The 21,429-nt window shown below is 40.4% G+C and overlaps 1 protein-coding gene across 2 annotated transcripts in view; it reads left to right on the top strand.

Moving 5' to 3' along the window:
* Positions 1-2,483: 2,483 nt before the first annotated feature.
* Positions 2,484-21,429, top strand: part of cpne5b (copine Vb) — a gene marked incomplete at both ends in the record, with an annotated part of 120,656 nt that continues 101,710 nt past the window's right edge. For both annotated transcript variants that reach the window (XM_080495739.1, XM_080495738.1), the window contains one exon: positions 2,484-2,602. In XM_080495739.1, the coding sequence (XP_080351865.1) occupies positions 2,484-2,602 (119 nt within the window). The remainder of the gene's footprint in view (positions 2,603-21,429) is intronic.

The following is a 21,429-nucleotide window of genomic DNA, read 5'->3' as shown; positions in this document are numbered from 1 at the left end:
GCAACAAAAATGGTTTATGGCAGCATGTGTCTCTGTGTTGTGTGATTTGTGTGCATGAGAGTGAGCAAGCAGACAGAAATGGCACAATGACATGAAGAATTAGGGAGTTTCCGCTTCCACAGTGGCAGAAAAAATGACAACTGCAGTTTTCACAAGTTGGTATGGAGTGTTTTCTATCCTGATACAACCACCAATCTATGGGTGGCAGCTGGTTATTTGTTTATTCATGACCACTAGTGTTAATGTGCGCTTCATATATGTGTGTCAGCTCTTTGTTTATTTATGAGAAGAGACAAGAGTGTTAGAACAAGTGAGACACAAGGACGCACGCACGCACGCACGCACGCACGCACGCACGCACGCACGCACGCACGCACGCACGCACGCACGCACGCACGCACGCACACACACACACACACACACACACACACACACACACACACACACACACACACACACACACACACACACACACACACACACACACACACACACTGCATTTCGGAACTGTCGTTACCCCAAAATGACAAACCCATCACTTTCTTGCTTCCTTGGCAGCTGAGTGAACCAGTTTAGCATATTTATCGCAATGTGGTTTGCAGGGCAACTTTTACCTGCACACTATGGGGAAATGATGTATGGCAAACATTAAATCTTTACATAATTCCCTTCCTCTAATTAATATTGATTTTTGAATTGGCCAGTATAAACACGTTTTAATTGTTTTTGCATTTCATAAAATGCTACATAAAATGCCTTCTTCATCACAGAAGCTACATAACAAAAAACTGTTGCTGTTGTGATGCTTTTAAAACTTTACCTCCAAGTCCAAGTTCATTTGGGTTTCACACCTTTGGCTGGATGTAGAACTATGGCTCAGGCAGCATTCGGGCTGCAGAGCTATCTGACCCCATGTACTATTTCTTCACTCTGGAGTTCACGTTTTGCTCAGGGAGCTGTCCAGATGCTGTGGTGCTGAACTTTTTTCATCCAACTTTGATGCCACATACTGTACATAATACTTTTATCTTCCATGTTTCTAGAGATGTCATGGCACTTCCATTTGTCTCTCTCCATCCTGCTTTCCGAGCTGAAAATGATCTTGAGTGGGAACTGACGTTAGCGTATCTTCGCAGCAGCTGCTTTTATATGTGAGGTAATACTCGGACTACTGTCTACCTACATGTGTTGCTTAATTGCACAAAGACGAGCTGATCTTTGTTCTTTCATTTCTGATCATTTGTCAATTTCTGTTCTACAAGTGTTGTATTAAACAGAATAAAAGATCACTTTTGCAGTCACATCAGCTTACAATGTTTTGCACCTTTGCTTCACCTCTGCTTCAGCTATGTTTCACCTATGCTTCACACTTCTTATAATATAAAAAAAAACTACAGTATGCAGCTTTCAAACATATTTAATCACATTTATTCCACCTTTTTGTGAATAACCCCGCTGTACCATACATCAGACCATATTGAATGTAGGCTGTATAATCGTTTATAGATCTCCAGGGATTTTATTTAACTCACTAGACACACTGTAGTGTTAGAAGATGTGAAATGCTTGTGATGTTGCCCAACTTATATACAGTAACATTATTGTTATTTTTTCTGACTTTAAAAAGGCCACAATAAAAATGATAAAAAGATTCTTGCAGATTAAATACTATAACCACGCCTTTGCAGAATAGTTTAACAGTGCCATATTAAACGTTAAGGGACTTAATGAATAACTGTAATAAATCAAAATTTCCAGTGACGTGATCAGATCAGTGTCTCAAAAGCCTAAAAGAAAACCTGATGGTTTGATCCTAAAGGTTTCAAATACCTCTACATACGATTTTATTTTCATTATGCTTGAGTTAATAGTCTGCAATGGTACTCAGCAACGTCAGAGTGCATTTTAACATCCGAGACACACACGAGCACAGACGTCCAGAGAGCAGTACACAGGATGTTGCAGGGTGACAGCAGCAGCACAGGGCTATGGGCAGGGTTGCCAGCACTGGAGTGCAAATCCGTGTGGGAGGAGGATGGGTGTGTTTAAGTGTATCTGGTCTCTCCTCTTCACAAGCTGTGTAGTGAGCACTGACAGAAGACAAAAGCAGAGAGCAGTCCACCTCTCCATGTGATGCGCAGCAGGTTGGTGAGGGCGCAGCAGTAAGCTCAGATAGTCTTTTTCCCCCCTTCATTTTTCTCTTTTTTTGCGGCATGTAAGAGAAATATTCTCACTACATGGAGAGTTAACCAAGTGCGTCTTTGCTTTTTTTTTTTTTTTTTGCGGGTGTTCACTCACTCAGTGCTCCATCCCCCTCCGTCCTCTCCAGCTTCAACATTTGTGAAGTGGCAGCGTCCCCCGGTCGGACCGGAGGCCGGCTGGTCTCTGATCTGGTCTCAGGAGTCACCGCAAACACGACGCGCTCCGTCGGGTCCAGGCTGTGCGCTTCCCGGATCACCCCCGAGCCGCCCCGGTCCCTCGCCATGGAGATGATGGATGGAGACGTTATGGACAAGCTGGAGGACATGTCATCGGTGTACGACTTCGACCCAATTACCGGCAACATCCCCGCCACCAAAGTAGAGATCACCGTCTCCTGCAGGTGAGCCGATGCGTCCGCGGAGCGCGCGGCGCGCAGAGCGCGGAGCCGACTGTCCGCAAAGTTCAGTGTTCAGAGTGCTGGTTGAAAAGTTATGAATGCGCCCCACTCTTTCGCTCGGACATAGGCAGGAATATACAATTGTTTTGCAGGAATAGTAACAAGTTATCCAGTATCCCGGTAGCAAAAAAGAAAAAAACGCGCATTCGGCTGCAGATGGGAACGTGCAGGGCACGTGCCAACAGTTCCCTGGTGGCTCGGTTTAGAAGTGGCAGGAAAGTTGTTTAAATCTTCACCAAGGCCAGCCTTTTCTCAAAACTGTTCTTGATACACGGTTGATGCCCGAATCCCCTTCAACTTGTCCGTGCAGCCAAGAACATGCGAGTATTAAAACGATGATATGTTTTCCGATATCACAAAGACAAATGAAGGTGAGAACTTTAGTTGGGTAAAACTGTTGTGAAGAAAAGTGAATTACATTATGACATAACAAGCTTTTGGAACAGTACAGTGCTTATTAGACACTTTCATTGATGTTCCATCTTTTCAAGCAGAAGCCTCTTTTATACCCAGTGTAACCTCTGGCTGCTGTCAGCGCCAACACAACACTGAAAGCCTCATCCACGCGTCTCCTTTGAAGTACTGCATGTAAAAGATTAAAATGTTTCCATTATATTTACATAGGTGTGGTTCTGATTCCAACAACACAATTACAGTACCTCTGGCCTTGAACTTATCCACCTCCTTTTTAGTGTTTCATTTTGGTGTTTCCACTGCAGAGAGAATCTCAAGAAAGAAAATTCCACCTTTACCAAATGACTCTTCCCACAGAGCATACTCAGTGAGAATAGACAGTCACTCCTCCTCCCATTAGGAGACACTTTAAAGTCAAGGCTTTCAATGCCTTTCACCTCCTAGTCAGTGCTGGCATGTGTGAACACACACACACACACACACACACACACACACACACACACACACACACACACACACACACACACACACACACACACACACACACACACACACACACACACACACACACACACACACACACACACACGCTTCTTTCCTCTTTGATGCAGGGTTTTAGGTTGGTGAGCCATCCAAGCAGAGTGAGTTTGAGCTATAACAAGCTGTGCGTGCATTATTGATGGGGTTTCTGACGTTCACAGAAGCGCGCTGCTGCATCTTCCAGCAACTCCCCCCCCCCGCCCCAGACCATTGCAAGAAATGTACTGAATGAAGAACAGTAGTGTCTGATAGCAGAGAACCCGTTTGGATGGAGAGACGATGGCTGGATGGATGCCTGTGTATACTAACCAAAGCCCCGTGCGGTCCTAGATTATGTGTTTTTCCACCTCTAAACATGAGGCGACTGCATTACTGATGCGCAATTAAGCGCCATTCAGGTAAATGATGAGTCCCATTCTGACAACCCCCTGCTTTTATGCAAATGATTTCTCTGATAATGTGGATGTGTGCAATCTGTGCTGAAACGTGTTGGCGAAGGTAGAAAAGACAGTGTGGCGGTGTAGAATCCTCCTTGCACAAAGAAGAGGAGTTTGGGGAAAAGGAATCATTCGGAAAGTGGGGAGGGCTGATGTTTTTTTTCCTTCTTCTCCTGCTTCACTGCCACCCTGTTTGTGTGCGAGAAAACGAAAGCCAGAAATGTTAGTTTGGTTTCTTTCAAAGCAGTATTTGATGAATCTAAAATCTGTGTATACCCATGTTATAATTAATCACTAATGGTAGAGGTACTCTCCTGAAAAAGCAGAAGAAATCAACAGTTACATATGAGCATCACAGTCAAGCACACGTGTTAACAGTTCAGTGCCACACAACTCCTCCAAATCCTTTGTGCAGATGTTGTGTGAGTCAGATTCCTATTCAAGATAAGCACTTCCCTTTTGGATCTTCTTTGTAATTCTCCTTTTGTCATCATGCACTTGTGCTCTTTACAACCCCACCATGATCATAGCTGTTCTCTGGGGGCTAATACCCCTTATTACAATCTACACCCCCTGCCTTTGACAACATGTAATTATCAGGACGAGTGACAAACGGTGTTGGTTGGATTGCACCCCCCCCCCTAAAAAAAAAGAAAGAAAAAAACAATACAGGTGGGTTTGGTAGGAGCTGTTTGTCTTTAATTTTTGGAGGAGAGAATAATGAAAGATCTGGCGTCAGGAAGTTGCCAAATGTGTTTCACCAATAGTGGGCCTGCATGGGTGACCTCTCATTTTTACCTGAAAATGCAATAAGTCATGACATTTCTTTATTCTTTTGAAAAGCTTCCAAACCCTTAACAAATTGTCCTTGGGTTATGTCTGTCCCAAGGTCCTGTCACTGTGTTCGTATTTGTCACAATGCTCAATGTGTTATTTCCAGCACATTTGTGTCATGAAAAAAAAAAAGTAGGCCTTCAGGAGCTGTGTCAGACATAGAAAACTAGTGTAGACAGCTTGGCCCTCGACAAGAAAGCTGTTTGAGCAAAAGCCCATCCTGTGGTTTCTCTTAACACAGTGTTTACATTTCCACAGGACTTGTCAGTCAGTGGTTCCCGATAACAAATAATTTGAAATTGGCATTTGAACAGGAAAGCCTTCTACGAATACAAAGCCGAGCAATAGTCCTCAATTCAGCTCAATGTTTATTTGCCCAACTGCCATTTACATGCAAGTCAGCGCCTCTTGTTTCTGCTTGGCCATCTTACTGCTAAGTCAATTCAGTGATATAAAAAGGTACTCATCACTGTAATATGGTCCATAACCCTTTATCAGCCTCTCCAGTCAGCTGAAGAGAGACTGTGTGACTTGTGTATAGAAGGTCTATTAATGGAAGGAGATCTAAATGATGAGTGTCACACTGAAAAGTAATGAGCTCACCTAGCATGGCTTATTTACCGCTCACATGAGTTTCACTTGTCTTATAAATGGATAAATGAATATCTGAAAATCTGTGTAGATTAAAGTTGCAAACATCAACTGAAGGCATCTCAGAATGCCCCAAAACTCAACTAAACATATGAATGAACAATGGTGGTGTACAAATGCTTGTGACACAATGAAAAACAAAAGATCAATCAATATAAAATATGTGATTAAACATTTTCTTTTTAATATGAGTTGATGAAACTTGGAAAAGTATGCAAAAACTATATACATTTAGAGGTTAGAGGACTCTCTGAGAATTCACTCAGCACTGTTGTAGTTAAATGATAATGAAACATGTCAGGGTGTTGGGTACTTGCTTTTTAGAAAATAAAAAACACATTCTTGGTTCATGACTCAGATGATGAAAGAGCAAAAGATGAAAAGCGTGAACTGCGACTTGGCCCCACCATCCACATCAACATATTCTGACTGTGGGAAAACAATTAATCGTGAGAGGAGTCATCAAGAACATGATCTGGGTTTGACAATCATAAATATTTGTGTGGACTTGTTTGGAGCCTTATGTGTGCAGTGTTGTGGAACAAGGATGCCTTTCAATCGTGAGTAGTTTTTACTTACCAGATGACATCCTACAGAAGCGGCGAAGACCTAGAAAGGAGGAGGTAGGTTGCTCTCGTCATCTCTGAGAACTTCCTACTCCTGTTGTGTGGGTTTCTTTTTTGTCACACTCTTCTTTGTCTCATTATTGTAACTCCACACTGACTCAGGAGACTGAGATCATTACCCTGCTGAGAACACATCTGCTGTGCTCTTTATCGCTCTTGTTGCAGGTTTGGGGTCTTTGTCAGCCCACGGAGGGAAGTTGGATTGTGGAGGATGCATCATGGATAAAAGCCTAAATTCACAAAGTGTTTGAAACATTTTCATACTGACAAGTTGACGTTGGCCAGAGTGAGGTGTGACTGTCAATGAGCACCGGTTCAAAGCTCACATTGACTGAACACAGAGCAGCGACCCAATTAAGCCATTAATGGATTGCCCTTTTCTTGAGAGCGACACCTAATCTAAGATCTGTGATAAGCTGAAGATAGATCTTGTGGCTGTTGTTGTACTTTAATTGGTTGCTTGGGGTTGATATGAGTCTGTTCTTGCAGTTCGAGAACATGTGTTATATCACACCTGTGTGCAGCCGATGTTGCTGCTCTTAAATCCTGTAAAATTTCTGGATGGTCGGCATTTGCAACGAGATTCATGTTAATGAGCAGCCAAGTTTTAGCATTTGCTTGCTTCCTTTATGGATCTGGGACATATATGAAAGCCTCTCACACTGTGTGGAAATCCCCGAGGGAGATTCAACACCACTGCTTATCATCACTCAGATTTTTTTGCACATTCACATCACATCTCCTCAGGTTAAAACATCCTCGGTGTGAATATGCACTGTACCAAAAGCTTCACTGTAGCTTATTAGCCATATGTAGAATGTTATGTATAATATATGAGCTCAAGCTTTTCAAATCACAACATAATTATTTTGCAGATGACTCTCCACCGCCAACAGAAGTAAGATAAACCCCATTCTGTTCTCCTCTCTGTGTCTCAAATGCACGCACACACTGTAATTTTGTACTGCGACTGGGCACACAGCCTGGTGTCACACAGCCTAACTGACTTTAGCTTATTAGGGAAAATGAGGAGTGGAGCGAGAGATCGAGGTAGGGAGGGGGGAAACGTGGATGGCGAGGAAGCAGATAAACAAAGGCAGACTGAGATAAGAGACATATTGAGATGGGGATGCTCATCTTTGCATGCTGACTGGAAGGCAAGTTTAAGGAAGTCATTAAGAAATGCAAATACAAGTCCATCGTGGTTAGAGACAGTGATAGCAATGTTACATTTCTACTCTGAGCAGGTGATTTTTTTCATATCACTAACAGCACAAGAGCTGTGGTTGAGAGTCCATAATTAAAGTGAAACAGCAATTCACTGAAATCTGAGCAAATGCAGGAAATAAGAGGCAAGAAGAATAATGATCTTTACTATAAAGTCTAATGAAATCCAGGTACCACACAGCATATAACCTGAGATGGCTGCAAGTTTAGGTTGTGAATTTAACATTAATGTATCATCTACTTTTCAAGTTGATATGATGAAACTGCAAGTAAACCGTTGCATGTTTGCATATATCGAAGAAATAAGCAACATTATCAGCCATCAGGCATTCTGTCTGAGCCAGATAGTATTTTGTTTCTTTTAGCTGCTTCCTTTAAATTGTCCCCACCATATTTCACCTGCAAGGTACTGAGCTGTTTTTAGCACAGACAGCCAAATAACAGTTTATCTCACTGAGTAATGTCCCTTTTCATGCTGTCAGAGATTTTCACAGTCACCCAATAACACTGTTATCGCTAAAATATCAATTACAGCTTCTTCTTTCTGAACCAACCAGCAACAAAAATGACAGGGAAATTATTATTGCAAACACAAGCTGCTCACAGTAAAACACAGAAGCATGCTTTGGTGAAAGTAATTCAGTACCTGTAATTAAATAAAAATAAAAAAAGTTGAATTCATGGCATTACTGTGAATGGCACAATAATTTAATGACATCCATCAAAAACCCAAAACTGTAAAAATAAAGGTGAATATCACTGCGCAGTTTTCCAACTTCTACTGTTACAGTAAAACGTAGTATGGTGGAGGTGGAATCTTTTCAAGCATTTCATTTGACTCAATTTTACTTGATAGACCTCTTGTTATTTTTAAAATCATCATCCAGCCGGCAACAATTTACATTCATTATCAAACATTTTGATCTGCGCTTTCGAGAATTAAGTATATTGTTATAACAGTGTTGTATATTTCTATAGCAACACTGTTTTATAGGACTACTTTGGCCTTTGCTTGAATATTTTTCCACAACAGTAATTTTTTTTGTAATTAAGCAAACTTTAGGTAACATCACAATAATAATGCTTGATTACAAAATGTCATGACATTTAAAATGTTTTAAACAATCTTTCTCGTAATTTGTGCTTTATTTTTCACGTGTATGGTATCAAACAAAAATCACATTATAACAGAAACAAACAAATGAAATGAGGCTTTGGCGGACCAGCAGCTCCTCTGATCTCTGTGATGAAATTACTACTTTCGTCTGAGTCTGATGGCTCTGAAGAGAGAAAAATAGGAATTACATGCTTTGGTTTTCTGTCAGAATTGGCTGTCAGACCACCGTGAGGCAAAGCAATAAAATATTTCAAGTGCAGTCTAAATTTAAGGAAATTCAGGTGCTTCCGTCCCCCCCCCCCCTTTTTACAGTGTTTGTCACAGCAAATCATCGTGACTTGCAATGTATCCTTGGCCAGCTTATGAGCTGGATGCCCTTCATGAAGTGACTGGGATTTAAAGCTTGGTTTAAATTGGTTTAAATTGAAGTCCAAGATTCACTTTCAAGATGCAGGTTATTTGGAATATCTTAAAACATAATAACTTCATAACTTAAAACCTCTTTACATTGACCACACTGCTTTTTCAAGCTGTGGACATGCTGAGCACAATCTCCTGCACATAATACACTGGCAGTCCACTGTCAATAGAAACAACACCTCAGATTATTGAAAATGTTTCTTTCTCTTTCACTATTCCCGGGTAAATAGAAATAGAAAGCCCATTTTTACCTAAATGTAATACAGTATCTTCAATGACCATCACATCAGCTTATTTAATTGATTTTGTACTAATGCAATAATCAACTCAACATAATAAAGTGAACCAATCACAGATGCTGCTTCTTACCTTTGGTGCCGAAACCAATTGCTGCTCAGGTAAAGGTTTAAGAATCAACTGAATGGTAGCTTCGGTTGAGAGTAATAATTTCCACAAATATTAATGTTTCGTGGAAGTGTTCATTGCACACTTGGGTTAATATACAAGTAGAGGAAACTAACAAAAAGGATGAATTTACCTGTTTACTGGATGAGGTTTTGAAAGAACACCCATTATACAGATGCGAATCCAGGAACTAAAAGCAATCTTTTATGTTGTGCAAATTCAAGGAACGAAATGGACAAAAACTAAGACAAAATATGAAGAATTCTACTCACGCATGCATGCACGCACGCACGTACGCGCACACACACACACACACACACACACACACACACACACACACACACACACACACACACACACACACACACACAGTCAAGGAGAAAATGAGGCATAGCAGACAACCATCAAGAGTTATCAGGAGAGGTTGTGGAGGACAGAATAGGACACAAGGACGGAGCAATAAAACACTTGAGATGAGTGGCGGTAAGGTGTACATGAAACCAGATATAAACTTCTTCTTGATATGAGTCAAAATAAGATGAAGCATAAGGAAATTGGGAAAGAAAGTTCAGAAAATTAACAATAAAGGCAAATTATAAACAGAAAAGGCTATAAAATCATTTTTCTAAAGTGAAACAAAATTGAAATGCTATGTGATATATGTATCTTGCATGCAAAAACATGCACAATCTCCCCCTCAGATTATAGCCACTTCCTGAAGCCTTGTGCAGCCAAAGGTAGCAGCACTCTACCTCGAGATTACGGTATAACCACGGGCTGTGCACACTGCAGTCCGTTCTGTTTAATGAAAATCGTTCAGTAAAGCCACGGGAATCATCTGACCATAGTTTATGCATTCAATTCTTACTGCAGCAGTCCTCACGTGTGAGAACCTGTACTCCTTGTCTTTTCTGTAAGTTGCACTCTGTGTAAGCTTGAGATGAGTTATCACAGAGGAGGAGCACTCCTAATACCTGCAACACTGAGACTTGTCCTCCACCTCCTCCTCCTCCTCCTCCTCCTCCTCCTCCTCCTCCAGCTGTTTAAGGGAACATTACAATAAATCTGGTGATGGGAGCTCACAGCCTTTCTTGTCATGTTTTGCAGATAGAAAGTGGAAAGAAGTGTTATGGTTATTCTGCCACAGCAACATGGTTCATTTCAGAGACAAACAGGACTTGAAACATGTTTTCATATTTTACTCGTGTCCACCACACTGCATTGAGTCGCAGAAAAAAAAGTCATATTGTATTTCACATGCTGGTAAGGTGTGAAAGGCACTCTTTCCCTGACCTGACAGAACCAATCAATTATTTCCTTTTACATATTTATCAACGCAGTGAATGGGTGCATTTCAGACAGCAAACTATCTCCTCTCATTCAATATGCTCTTATGTGCCCTTTTAAAATGTCCTGTTTCCATGCCCTTGTGTAACTGATGGACAGACTGTGACTAATGCTTTCACTGGGTCAATGAAATGGACAGTGGACATTTTGAAGAGATAAAAGGTGCACATGTAAAGGACCTCTCCCGTAATTATAAGAATGCATTGTCAATTAACTTTGTTTGAAAAAAGTGTTTTGTTTTTATTCTTTCGCCACAGTGATATTATAAAGATGCTGATTCTAATCTGTCGCTCGTCACCCTACACTCAATAATCCCCTCCAGCCCTGACAGCAGCACTGTTCAGTTGTCAGCGTCTTCACAGAGCGATGCCTATAATCAGCTCTGGCAGCTCTGCTACTGAGAATTAACTGTCTCATTGCTGGAGCCGTCATATTTCCCCCATCCTGCATGCTCTCGCATCAAGCTTGCATCCTGCAGCTCTCATTCCTGGGTGTAAGAATCTCCTCAAACACGAGTAAGGTCTGGAGTACGGACGACAGCAGCTGAACATAAGTGATGATAAGTCCAGAGGAAGAAGGGTAACACTCTGCCAGTGTTAATGATGGTTCACTGTCATGCTGGCTTTAGTAGCTGAGAGGCTGAAACGAGGCTTTGATCTGTGCTCTCTGGCAGACGGGGCTCGTTGGTCTGCTGCCGCCAGCAGCAGAGTCATGCAGGAGACAAAGTCAAATGTATCGGCGAAGGACTGGAGAAATTAGCAATAATTAAAATCTAAACATTGTTGCTGCTGGTTGTAAATGCCGATAAGACCATAACCCAAAAATATGTTGGAAGGGTGACATGAATTTCACATTTTCAGGAGTAAATCAGGTTGTGACCACAGCCTGGAGCTTAGAGGCATGAAATGCAACTCTTCATGCCCTCAGATTACCTGAGCTGGCAGCCAATTACAGTTTTATCGGCAAATACTAAAACATTTTGGGTGCAGTAACTTCCAAACATCCTCCCTCGTCCCCAAAACCAAAGTTATAGGTTCACGTGATTCCCCCGACAGAAAACCCTTTAATTTATATTTTCTAGTTTTCACATCACATCTCCCTGTTTTAACAGTAGTTTATGTGGCTGCAATGTGGAAATCAATCAATCAATCAACCAATGACCAATCAACCAATCAATCAACCAATCAATCAATCAGATTTCAATATTGAAGAGTCTTAGTAACAAAGTAGGTGTTGAGCTTGCTTTTAAAAACATGCTCCTTCTCTGCAGCTCCCAAGGCTGTTTCTTAAAAGTGATGCGTAGTGCTGAAATGCAGCCTCACCATAAGTTTTTGTATTAACACTGAGAAAAAGGCCAGCACCGGAGTACCTGAGCGTTTGTGATGGTTTATTAGACAAAAGTAAATATGTAAAGACTTTTAAATACTATTGAAAGAACCTTAAAATTGATCTTGAAAGACGCGGGGAGCTCATGCAATTTATTATTGTTATCACACTTTTTTCAATTTTGGCTGCAACCACTTTACTACAACAAAACAAAGTGGTCTCACTGCTAACTTGGCTTTCACATTAGGAACTGGATGAAACGCAACATATGGCCCATTTTAGGGTGGCTGCAGTATGATGGGTATGTCTGTAATTAGTTTCTCTTGTGCACTAAGGTTGCATGTTGGAAAGTAAAACTAATGCAAGATTAAATGTTTGAAGTATTTAAAATCTCAGCCATACCTGAACCCGTGTGCTCACTGCATGATGGAAGTCGCACTGATATTTTTCATGGAATGTTTTGGACTGGAGCCCGCTTCTAACCCTGGTTAGCCAATGAAAAAAAATCGGCTCTAGTTTTAGGAGTGACAGCAACAATGTTCAAGATTTCAAAAAGGTTAAATTACATAGTTTATTTCAACAAAAAGACCTCCAATACACCACAGTAACAAAAGAAAATCAAAAGTGTAATCTATTTTTTTACATGACAAGCGCATTCAAATGAAGCACTTGGACATTTGCATATATATATATGTATATATATATATATACTGATTCAAATGGGAAAATTCAACTTTTCATGTCTTAGTTCTCCCCAAGTGGAAAGAAGAGTGTGTATACTTGATTAATCAGCAAGAGGGAAATCAGAAGTCATGTGAGTAATCTCTCTAATTGGAGGGGGCTTTATTAACATCTGACGAGAGTGTACAACTTGCGTGTCTTGGATCCCTCATTACCATTTAAAAACGTTACTCTGGACTGAGGGATTTATTTTGGTATCTCCTGGGTCTCATTATTCAATGGCATAATTGGATTTGTTTTTAGCTGGAGTTATTGACACAGCTAACAAAGGTTAGAGCATAAATCTCTGCAGGTCCACAACGTGACAGCACTCACAACAAGTGAATATGTCTGTGAAGAAAATAAGATGCTGTGTTTACATAAGATGGACAGTTTAATGTATGCAGATAATCACAGCTCAGAACGGAATCACCATCCCACAACTTTTCTTGAAAAGAGGGCATCCATATTGTAAGGCTTATGAATGCTGAGTTTACCACAACTGAGGACTGCTTGTCTGTACTATAAAACGATGCATACTGCTAAAAATAAGATATACACAGATCATTTAACCTACTGAATAACTGATTTGCAACACCCTCTGTGTCGCCATAAATCTCTTTAAGTGCCTTGATGATGAGTGATGAGTTAAAGTGTCTGGCAAGTTGCTAAAGTCATCTCAAAGACACACCTGCCAAAGATTGAATTTACTCCAAAGCCAAAGATAAAACATAAAAAATGGAACTCACTGAAACTCAAAGCAGAGTCTGACAAACAAGACAGCTGCATGAACAGTCATCTACCTGTGTGGATTGCACTCATTGTGCTGTGATGGAAGCATCTGTCCCAGACATATGTGATGGAGTAATGGGAGCTTAATAGCTCTCAGTCAGAGCCATTGAAGAAGGTGAGTCACAGCTGTGGACAGCTACCATCACCTGGCAATTAGAAAATTGGAGATTTTTCATCCCCACTTATACCAAATCATGACAAGCGATGCATTTTAATTGCCTGATTTGCTTTGAATGGCATGCTGATGGTCACGAGCGCAGGTGATTGGATGCTTGCAGATTTAGTTTGATTCAGGTGCGAATGCTTCCAACATGACGGCCAGATTTTTCGATTTGTTTTTTAGGAGAACACAGCAGGTTAGGACACTCAATGGGATGATTGACCCTAAAACAGAGTGATGACATGCTGCAGCACATCATGACATTGTCCACAAGTAGCAACAATGTTGTTTTGCGCTTCCTGACTAGATGAGGGTAATTTCAATGTGTGGCGCTCAAAGGCAGAGATAATACGCAGTATACTTCAGCTTATGAGCTCAGCTCACATGTTTTATCAGTGGGCTTTCTCTCTGGGATTTGATGCAGAAATACAGTGATCAGTTTATGTCCCTGAAAATTCTATCAGCAAAATCTACTTAATATTTATCGATTTTACCTGAGAGGTACTGTGCGACCGACACTGAGCATCAACTTGAAAATGAAAGCTGGTTTAACTGCTTTTAATCTTTTGTGAATCATTTAATCTTTGTTAGGTGTCTTATCTTCCTTATCTTCTGATTCCTCTTTATTTTATTTTTGCTGTTTTAGCTGTGTTACGTATTTTTATCCATTTCAGCAGGACAAAAAAACACTACAAATCTTAATTGTCCCCATAATGATCAGTCTTCTAAATTACTTTTAAAACATAAAAAAAGAAACATTAAAAAAAAAAAAAAATTCCATTTGTAAAAGTTTGAAAGTTGACTTCTTAGCAATCCACATCAAAATCTTCCAGTTTCATTGTAAGACTGGGAAATAATGAAAAACATCAATTGTCGTCCTCTATGAATCCAGTTTTATTAACTGCCAGCCAGTCAGTATCTTCTCGTGAATGGGGCATGATTGAGTTAGTCGTCAGAGTAGATGTGAAATTGTTTGCCTATTTTCAGCCTGCAGAACTATTTTCGCTCCATCTCTGTGTCCGTCGGTGTTGGACGGGATGATGGGCAACACGCTCATGTGTGGTACAGGAAATCTGGAGTGAGATGTGTGGAAAGAGTGTGGGTGGGATGACTGGTTTTGATTATGGAGCTACCAACCGCCCAAGGGAAAACAGATAATGAATGAGTGAAAAAAACAAAAACGTCAGCATGCATGTGAGTGAGCATGTGTCAGTGTCTATCTTCCTCTTACGACACAGTGTTGTGACTACTTCTCTGATGATTGAGGGGAGAGAGATTGTCATTTATTATACTATGTCAAACTGATAGCTAACATAGCCATATATAGCCACCACTTTGGCTAAAATGAGTGTTTCACTGACTTCACTATGTCAGTAGATATTCACTTTGCAGATGTTGAAATCCAAACAAATATTGTTTTTAACTATTGGACTTTGTGTTCTTTTTGTACCATCACCATGAGACTGCTGTCTTTTGCGTTGCCATGTTGTGATCAGTGAAGAGAAGTTACGTCTTACTGCACTGCCAATACTTTTCCCCCATTATGCATTAGTTCGCCTGCAACCTGTAAACAGGTTGTAAACATGATAAACGAATCAGAATGGCTAAAACTATAAATACCATTTTAATAGCTTAAATGGGTGCAAAACTGAAAAGTCCAACAGCATCTAAGTCCAAGAAAGGCAAAACAGTTACAAATGTAATAAAGTTGCAAAATATCCTAAGATAAAGTTTTTGTATGTTTTTAAATATAAAAAAATAAAACAATTAGTTATTGCATCACATTCTAAAGATTAATCATGTTTTGTGCCTCCAGAGGAATATTATTTGGTAAAAAGTGACAAAAATTTTATTTTGGGTGATAAAGGTTGCACAAGATTTCAGTAGTGTCTTATAAGTATTGGAAACTCAGCTGCACTTCTGTGTGTGTTTCTCTGAGCTCACTGCTCAGTTCTGGAACAGTTGAAGTTAACCTGCCTCCACAGTGACTGAGATGTATTGTCAGCATTGTCAAGCTGCCAACGACTGTGCTATTGTTCGAAAATCACATCTTGAAGATGTAAATAAAGTGTGTTTTTGGCTGCTCAACTATGCATCATTGGTCCATTCGGATTTCGGGTGCTCTCCATTTTCTTTGCAGTTATACTGTTCTTGTCTGTGTGGTTTCATCACAAAATCAAGCTACAGCGCCCCCCCATGGCCCGGCGTACTCACTACATTGTTGTCAGTGTGTCTGCTGCTGCAGTGTAAATACACTCCTTTTTTCAATGGATGAGGTGTTGCAACGTGAAACGTTGTCATGTAAACGGGGCCTTAACCTTGAATGACCCACTTTGCTGAAACATGTATTAGAACCACTAATTCTGAAGCAACTTTTGAACTTTTCCTCCCAGGATATTAGTTTTAAGAGGACAGCTTGACTTACATTTGGACTTTGCTCTACATCTCAAAAATTCTTGCTGCATTCACTTTACATGAAGTTGAAAAGTCCAAAAACTGAGCATGCTCTTAGCATTTTTTTTCAACCGTACAAGGGCAGAAGATGCTTTTCCTTGTTTCTCGACAAATCACAAGCCGACCTCTGTTTACGTGTGACCTTCTGAATGAGCCCAATGTGAATCTATCTTCCTGAATCAAAATTTTGTCACATCAATAAATAGCATCTTTCTCAGGGTCTCAACCACACACAATGCGCTGCCACCCATCACCTGACCTCTGTTGACTCAGGGCCGTTGTGCAGTCCATGCTGCTGGGAATTTTGTGATGATCTCGAGCTTCCCTGCCAGGCTGCAAACTCACTGTGTCTGTCTGGCAGGCAGAGCAGGAATCTCCCCAGGGGAAGTCTTGGCTTGAATAATTCAACAGCTGGTGGGAAAAACGATCCTGCCTGATTCTGCCATCGATCTGACACTCAAGCAATGCCAGCAATACAGTTTGGACTCAGATGATTGAGGCGATGAAGAGTTTTATTTATGAATTGCTCCTGCATGTCATTTTGTTGTGTAAGATGGATGAGAAAACTTTATTTGTAGACAAGGTTTGCCCAATTATAAACTTTGCTGAATGCGGATGTTTTATATAACTGCCTTGTATTGTAGCACATAAGGAATGTATTGTTTGCTCTATCAGGAAAATAATTAGATAATAACGCTTTAAGAAAGACAAATTACAAGCCAGTGTTAAATTGAAAGACAGAGATGAATTACCAGTGAAAGGTGTTTCGATACATCATCTATCAGTAATAACACTGTGCTCCATATGCTTTATCCAGGCGCTCTTCGCTCTCACTTATAAACAGATTACCCATCTTCTTCCACCTCCGCACTTTTCCCATATTGCTTCCTCTATATTACCTATTTTCTCTCGTCCCCATCTGCTCACTCACACTGTTTTTCTGCTCCTCTGCCCATACTCCCTTGTTTTTACTTCTCCCTTCCCCTGTCAACCACTGCTGCCATCCTCCCATCCCTTTTATTTCGTCTCCCTCGCAGTGTTTTTTCATCTGTGAGGTATGAGGACAGCCTTCATATTACAATCAATCTTTGCTTAAATGTCCTTGAGGAAAATGCACTTTCCTTCGTTCTGTAGTGACAAATTGTCAATGCTATAGGCATGTTTTGAAAAGAGAGCTGAAAAAAGTATTCTTTTGAAGCTTCTCCTGCTTGTCCTTAACCAGGAATCCTTGGCGAGTTGATGTTGGTTGAATATGCAGAACTACAACCACTTGAAGTGTCATTTTCTATTGTGTGAATGTGGAGCATGAAAATGCTTCATCAAATGAGTTTTATTTACTTGTCAAGTCTAGAAATGCTTGTAGATTCTGTTCTCTTGAGACGCTTCCTCACAACTACCAGTACTTCATGAACAATTACTGAATGCACTGCCATTTATGTTTTTTTTTATGTCGTATCAAAACAGAAAATAATCTTTTCCATGAAGAAATACATACAGTAATTGCTCACGTCAGCATATGAAGTGCGCCATGTGAGTGATGTAGTTTATAGCAGCAGTACATTGAGAAAAATATATGACAGTTGAAAACTACTTATTGAATTACCAAGAATTCTTGTAAGTTCCATATACATATGTTGTTTCTTGTGAATTCCATGTCGATATGGAAAGAACATGTTTTACAGGAATAAAATTCTTTTCAATTACTTAACACAGTAGGTTGCTAATAAACAAAATGGTTTTCCACATATGTCAGTTCATACCGTGAATTATGAGTAAACCTAAGATGTGTTTTTGATGACAAACACAATCTTATGAGCCTTATGTAATATAATGAAAGATAATTTTTACACAACATGACATATAACACCAAAAATTATAAAATACATCTCATGAAACAGAACAGGAGCGAATATACTCTTGGATGAGATGTGAAGATAGCTTAAACCCAGGGAATCAGATGATTTCATTTTTGAGTGTCTCTGCGAGTGGAACGGCTCTGGAGGTGGATCCCAGCCTGCCAGGAGAATAGCAGAGCTCCACCTTGAGAGCAATGATAACCCTTTCAGAGGCCATGACATGTATTCACAGCTGTGATGAGGCGCCGCCAAAACATGCGAGGGAAGCGTTTCGATTTGTTGCTTCTCAACAGACAGAAATGAGTAACGGAAAAGAACACAACACAACACAACACAACACAACAACACAACACATGGGCACACAACAGTGGAATGAGAGAGAAAAATCTATAACTTTCATGTAGCTATGTACTCAATGAAAACCTTGAATTATATATCTATCCATTTCAGTTCTGTCACATTTTTAAGTAAAATGTTTTTAGATAGTGCCAATGACAACACAATTATCTTAAGGCTCTTTTATAGAGGAAAAACTCAACAAATCCACCTTGAGCAAGCGTGGGCGACAGTGGAAAGGAAAAGAAAATCCCTTTTAACAGGAAGAAACCTGCAGAACCAGTCTCAGAGGTGGCAACTTGCTGTTGTTGTGATTTGGGTGAGAGAATAGAAAGAAAGAAGAGAAAAGGGCAAAGAGCAACAGGCAAACAGTTTGTCATAAGAAGGCAAGCTAAGCCACTCACTGCAGACTTGATGGGGGCAGGAGGTTAGAGAGAGAGAGAGAGAGAGAGAGAGAGAGAGAGAGAGAGAGAGAGAGAGAGAGAGAGAGACACCATTGTATTGTGGTCCAGCCCTAACTGTAAGCTTTAATAAATTAGAGAGAGAAAAAAAACACCTAACCTTAAAAGTAGAGACTGTTTCAGCCTCCTTTGCTGAAAGTGGGATCTGGTTCCACATGAGAGGAGCTTCATAGCTGAAAGCTCTGCCTGCCATTCTACTTTTAGAAAACCTAGGAACCTCCAGTAAACCAGCACTATGTTAGTCCCATATCCCCCCAGAAGAACAATTTGTTTTCAAACAGCCCTTTAAGATACAATGGAGCCTGGCTGTTAATGGCTTTATAATTTAAAAGAAGGATTTAAAATGTTACTCGAGATTAAATAGGAAGCCAATGAAAAGCAGTTAATATTGGACTGATGTGGTTTCTCATGCCGTCATTACTCTCGCTGAAGCCTTTTGAATCACTTTGGAGAGTTATTTGGATGACAGAAAATTACAATAGTTCAGTTTACAAGTAATAAATACATGAATAATCCACTCTGATTCCAAAATGGATACCATGATCTCGTTGCTTCTTTCTGATAGAAACACTGATACACAAAGGCACCTTCCCTCTCGTCTTGAGCGGTGTTGCACTGTGTACAAGTGAAAGGTCAAGCACAGAGCCTGGGCTGTATGTATTCAATATAGACTCACTCTACTCCCACAAACTGTCCTCAATGCACCAGTAAAAATACACCCTCGGTGTCAACCTTTCAACCTTGATACACACTTGCATTCCAATACATTTCACTGTCTTTTCTTGGATGTAAATTTCCAGGGAATACTGTGCTGGAACAATATTCAAATGTGTACAATACAGGAGTTGAAATATTCTGGCCTACAGACACACTGGTTTCTGTAAGACTTGCATTCAATCGCTGCCCCAAACCATGGCTCAGTGCCAATAATGTATGACAACCATGTGTGAATGAACACATGCTCAAAAAAAATCCTTGAACAATTGAGTGTGTATGAAGCCCATAAACTTTTACTTATTAGCCAGCAGCAGTTTATTTATGCTGACTTGTGCTGTGTTCCAAGCCAAGAATCTCACCAGCTCAATTTGCATGTGTTGAAACGCCTCTTCAAAAAGATCCACTCATCCCAAGATGTTTATCATCCTTTTCTCAGCCTTCACTGAGAGCAGTAAGCCGGGGAGCTGAGGAACCTCCCGCAGGTTACAGGAACAGGAGCTGTCTAATTATTATGGTTTGTGTCAGATCTCTGTAAATAAAGTCAGCAGTGTCTGTGTATAACAGGCGCTTGTTTCTTCTCCGCGTGCAAGAGGAACTCCGTTATAGTTGGTCTATTTCTGATATCATCTCTGAGGACGTAATTCTTCTTCCGCAGCCTCTGTCTTTTTGTATCTCTCTCTCTCTCTCTCTCTCTCTCTCTCTCTCTCTCTCTCTCTCTCTCTCTCTCTCTCTCTCTCTCTCTCTCTCTCTCTCTCTCTCTCTCAAACTCTGACACACATTTTTCTCTCTTCTCCATCTGTTGTTCTTATATTTGATTTTTTCCCCGCTCCATTCCCACTCTCTTGATTTCACAAATTCCCTTGTGCACAGAGACATACATACCCAAATCCTGCCCCCACTCCCTCCCTGCATCTCACATCTTTTCAGAACCTCATTTACATAAGGAAGTTATGTTTCAGGAAGTTAGTTTGAAACCCCTTCAGTATTGCCAATTCCTTTGAAATCCATTATGTAACACCTAATGCAAATGCGGTGACACATTTTAAATATTTTATATCATTGCAGTGATTCTTGATGCCAGTGTGAAAACTTCATTCTCGCTCCTCAGAATATTTAAGAATACAGTAACTCAACAAAGCACCACTAATTGAAATAGAAACACTGTTTTCGTCATGCTGCTGAAATCCTGGAGCAATTTCTGCTCAACATTTTCCATTTTCCCCTATTTCGTTTTTCGCTTCGCTCTGCAAAATTGCAGTGACCTCAAAACACTGAGAATGTTTGCTTATGGAAGAGGATCATAACATTTCATTAGTATAAGAGCGCTATATTTTACAGCAATTACCCAAGTCTGGAAGCCTGCAGACATGTACCCTTTAAGACCAGAGTCTCCAAATCTGTGCTTTTTTTTTAAGATCGTTAACATCAGCCAGACTTCTCTGGGCTTATTTGAGAACTCCCCATCCACCGCTGCAATGGAGCCCGGGAGCTTTGTCGGTATTGTTAGAGCCAAGCACTTCATCCGTTGAGAACTTTTGTGATATTTACTTTCAGAGTCAGGGCAGGGCTGTTGTTTTCTTGGAGCCAGTGGGTAGGAAGGAGTATGCTTTGGGGTTGCAGTTGATGTATTAAAAAAAAAAGTGCTTTGATGAGGTTTTGTTGCAGCAGACCTACTTATGAATACATATTGGCTGAGTGTTGGTGTTTGAAGTTTGACTTAATGCATCATGCTGCTCATTATACTTTTGTCCCTTTATGTTTATTTGTAATTTCGGTCACTCTGTATCGTAGCACATACAGCTGATAAATTAACATGTTTTTTTCTTATGTTTGGTAATTAGTGAATGTGTCTCAGACGCTGTGGTAGCTGGCGACTTATGAACAAAGACACTGCAGTCAGCTATTTATAGTCAATGAAGACGCAATCAAA

This window comes from Blennius ocellaris, assembly GCF_963422515.1.
Source record: "Blennius ocellaris genome assembly, chromosome: 4".
Taxonomy (NCBI): Eukaryota; Metazoa; Chordata; class Actinopteri; order Blenniiformes; family Blenniidae; genus Blennius; species Blennius ocellaris.
Note: the sequence above shows the minus strand (reverse complement) of the source record. Positions and strands in the feature narration are given on the sequence as shown.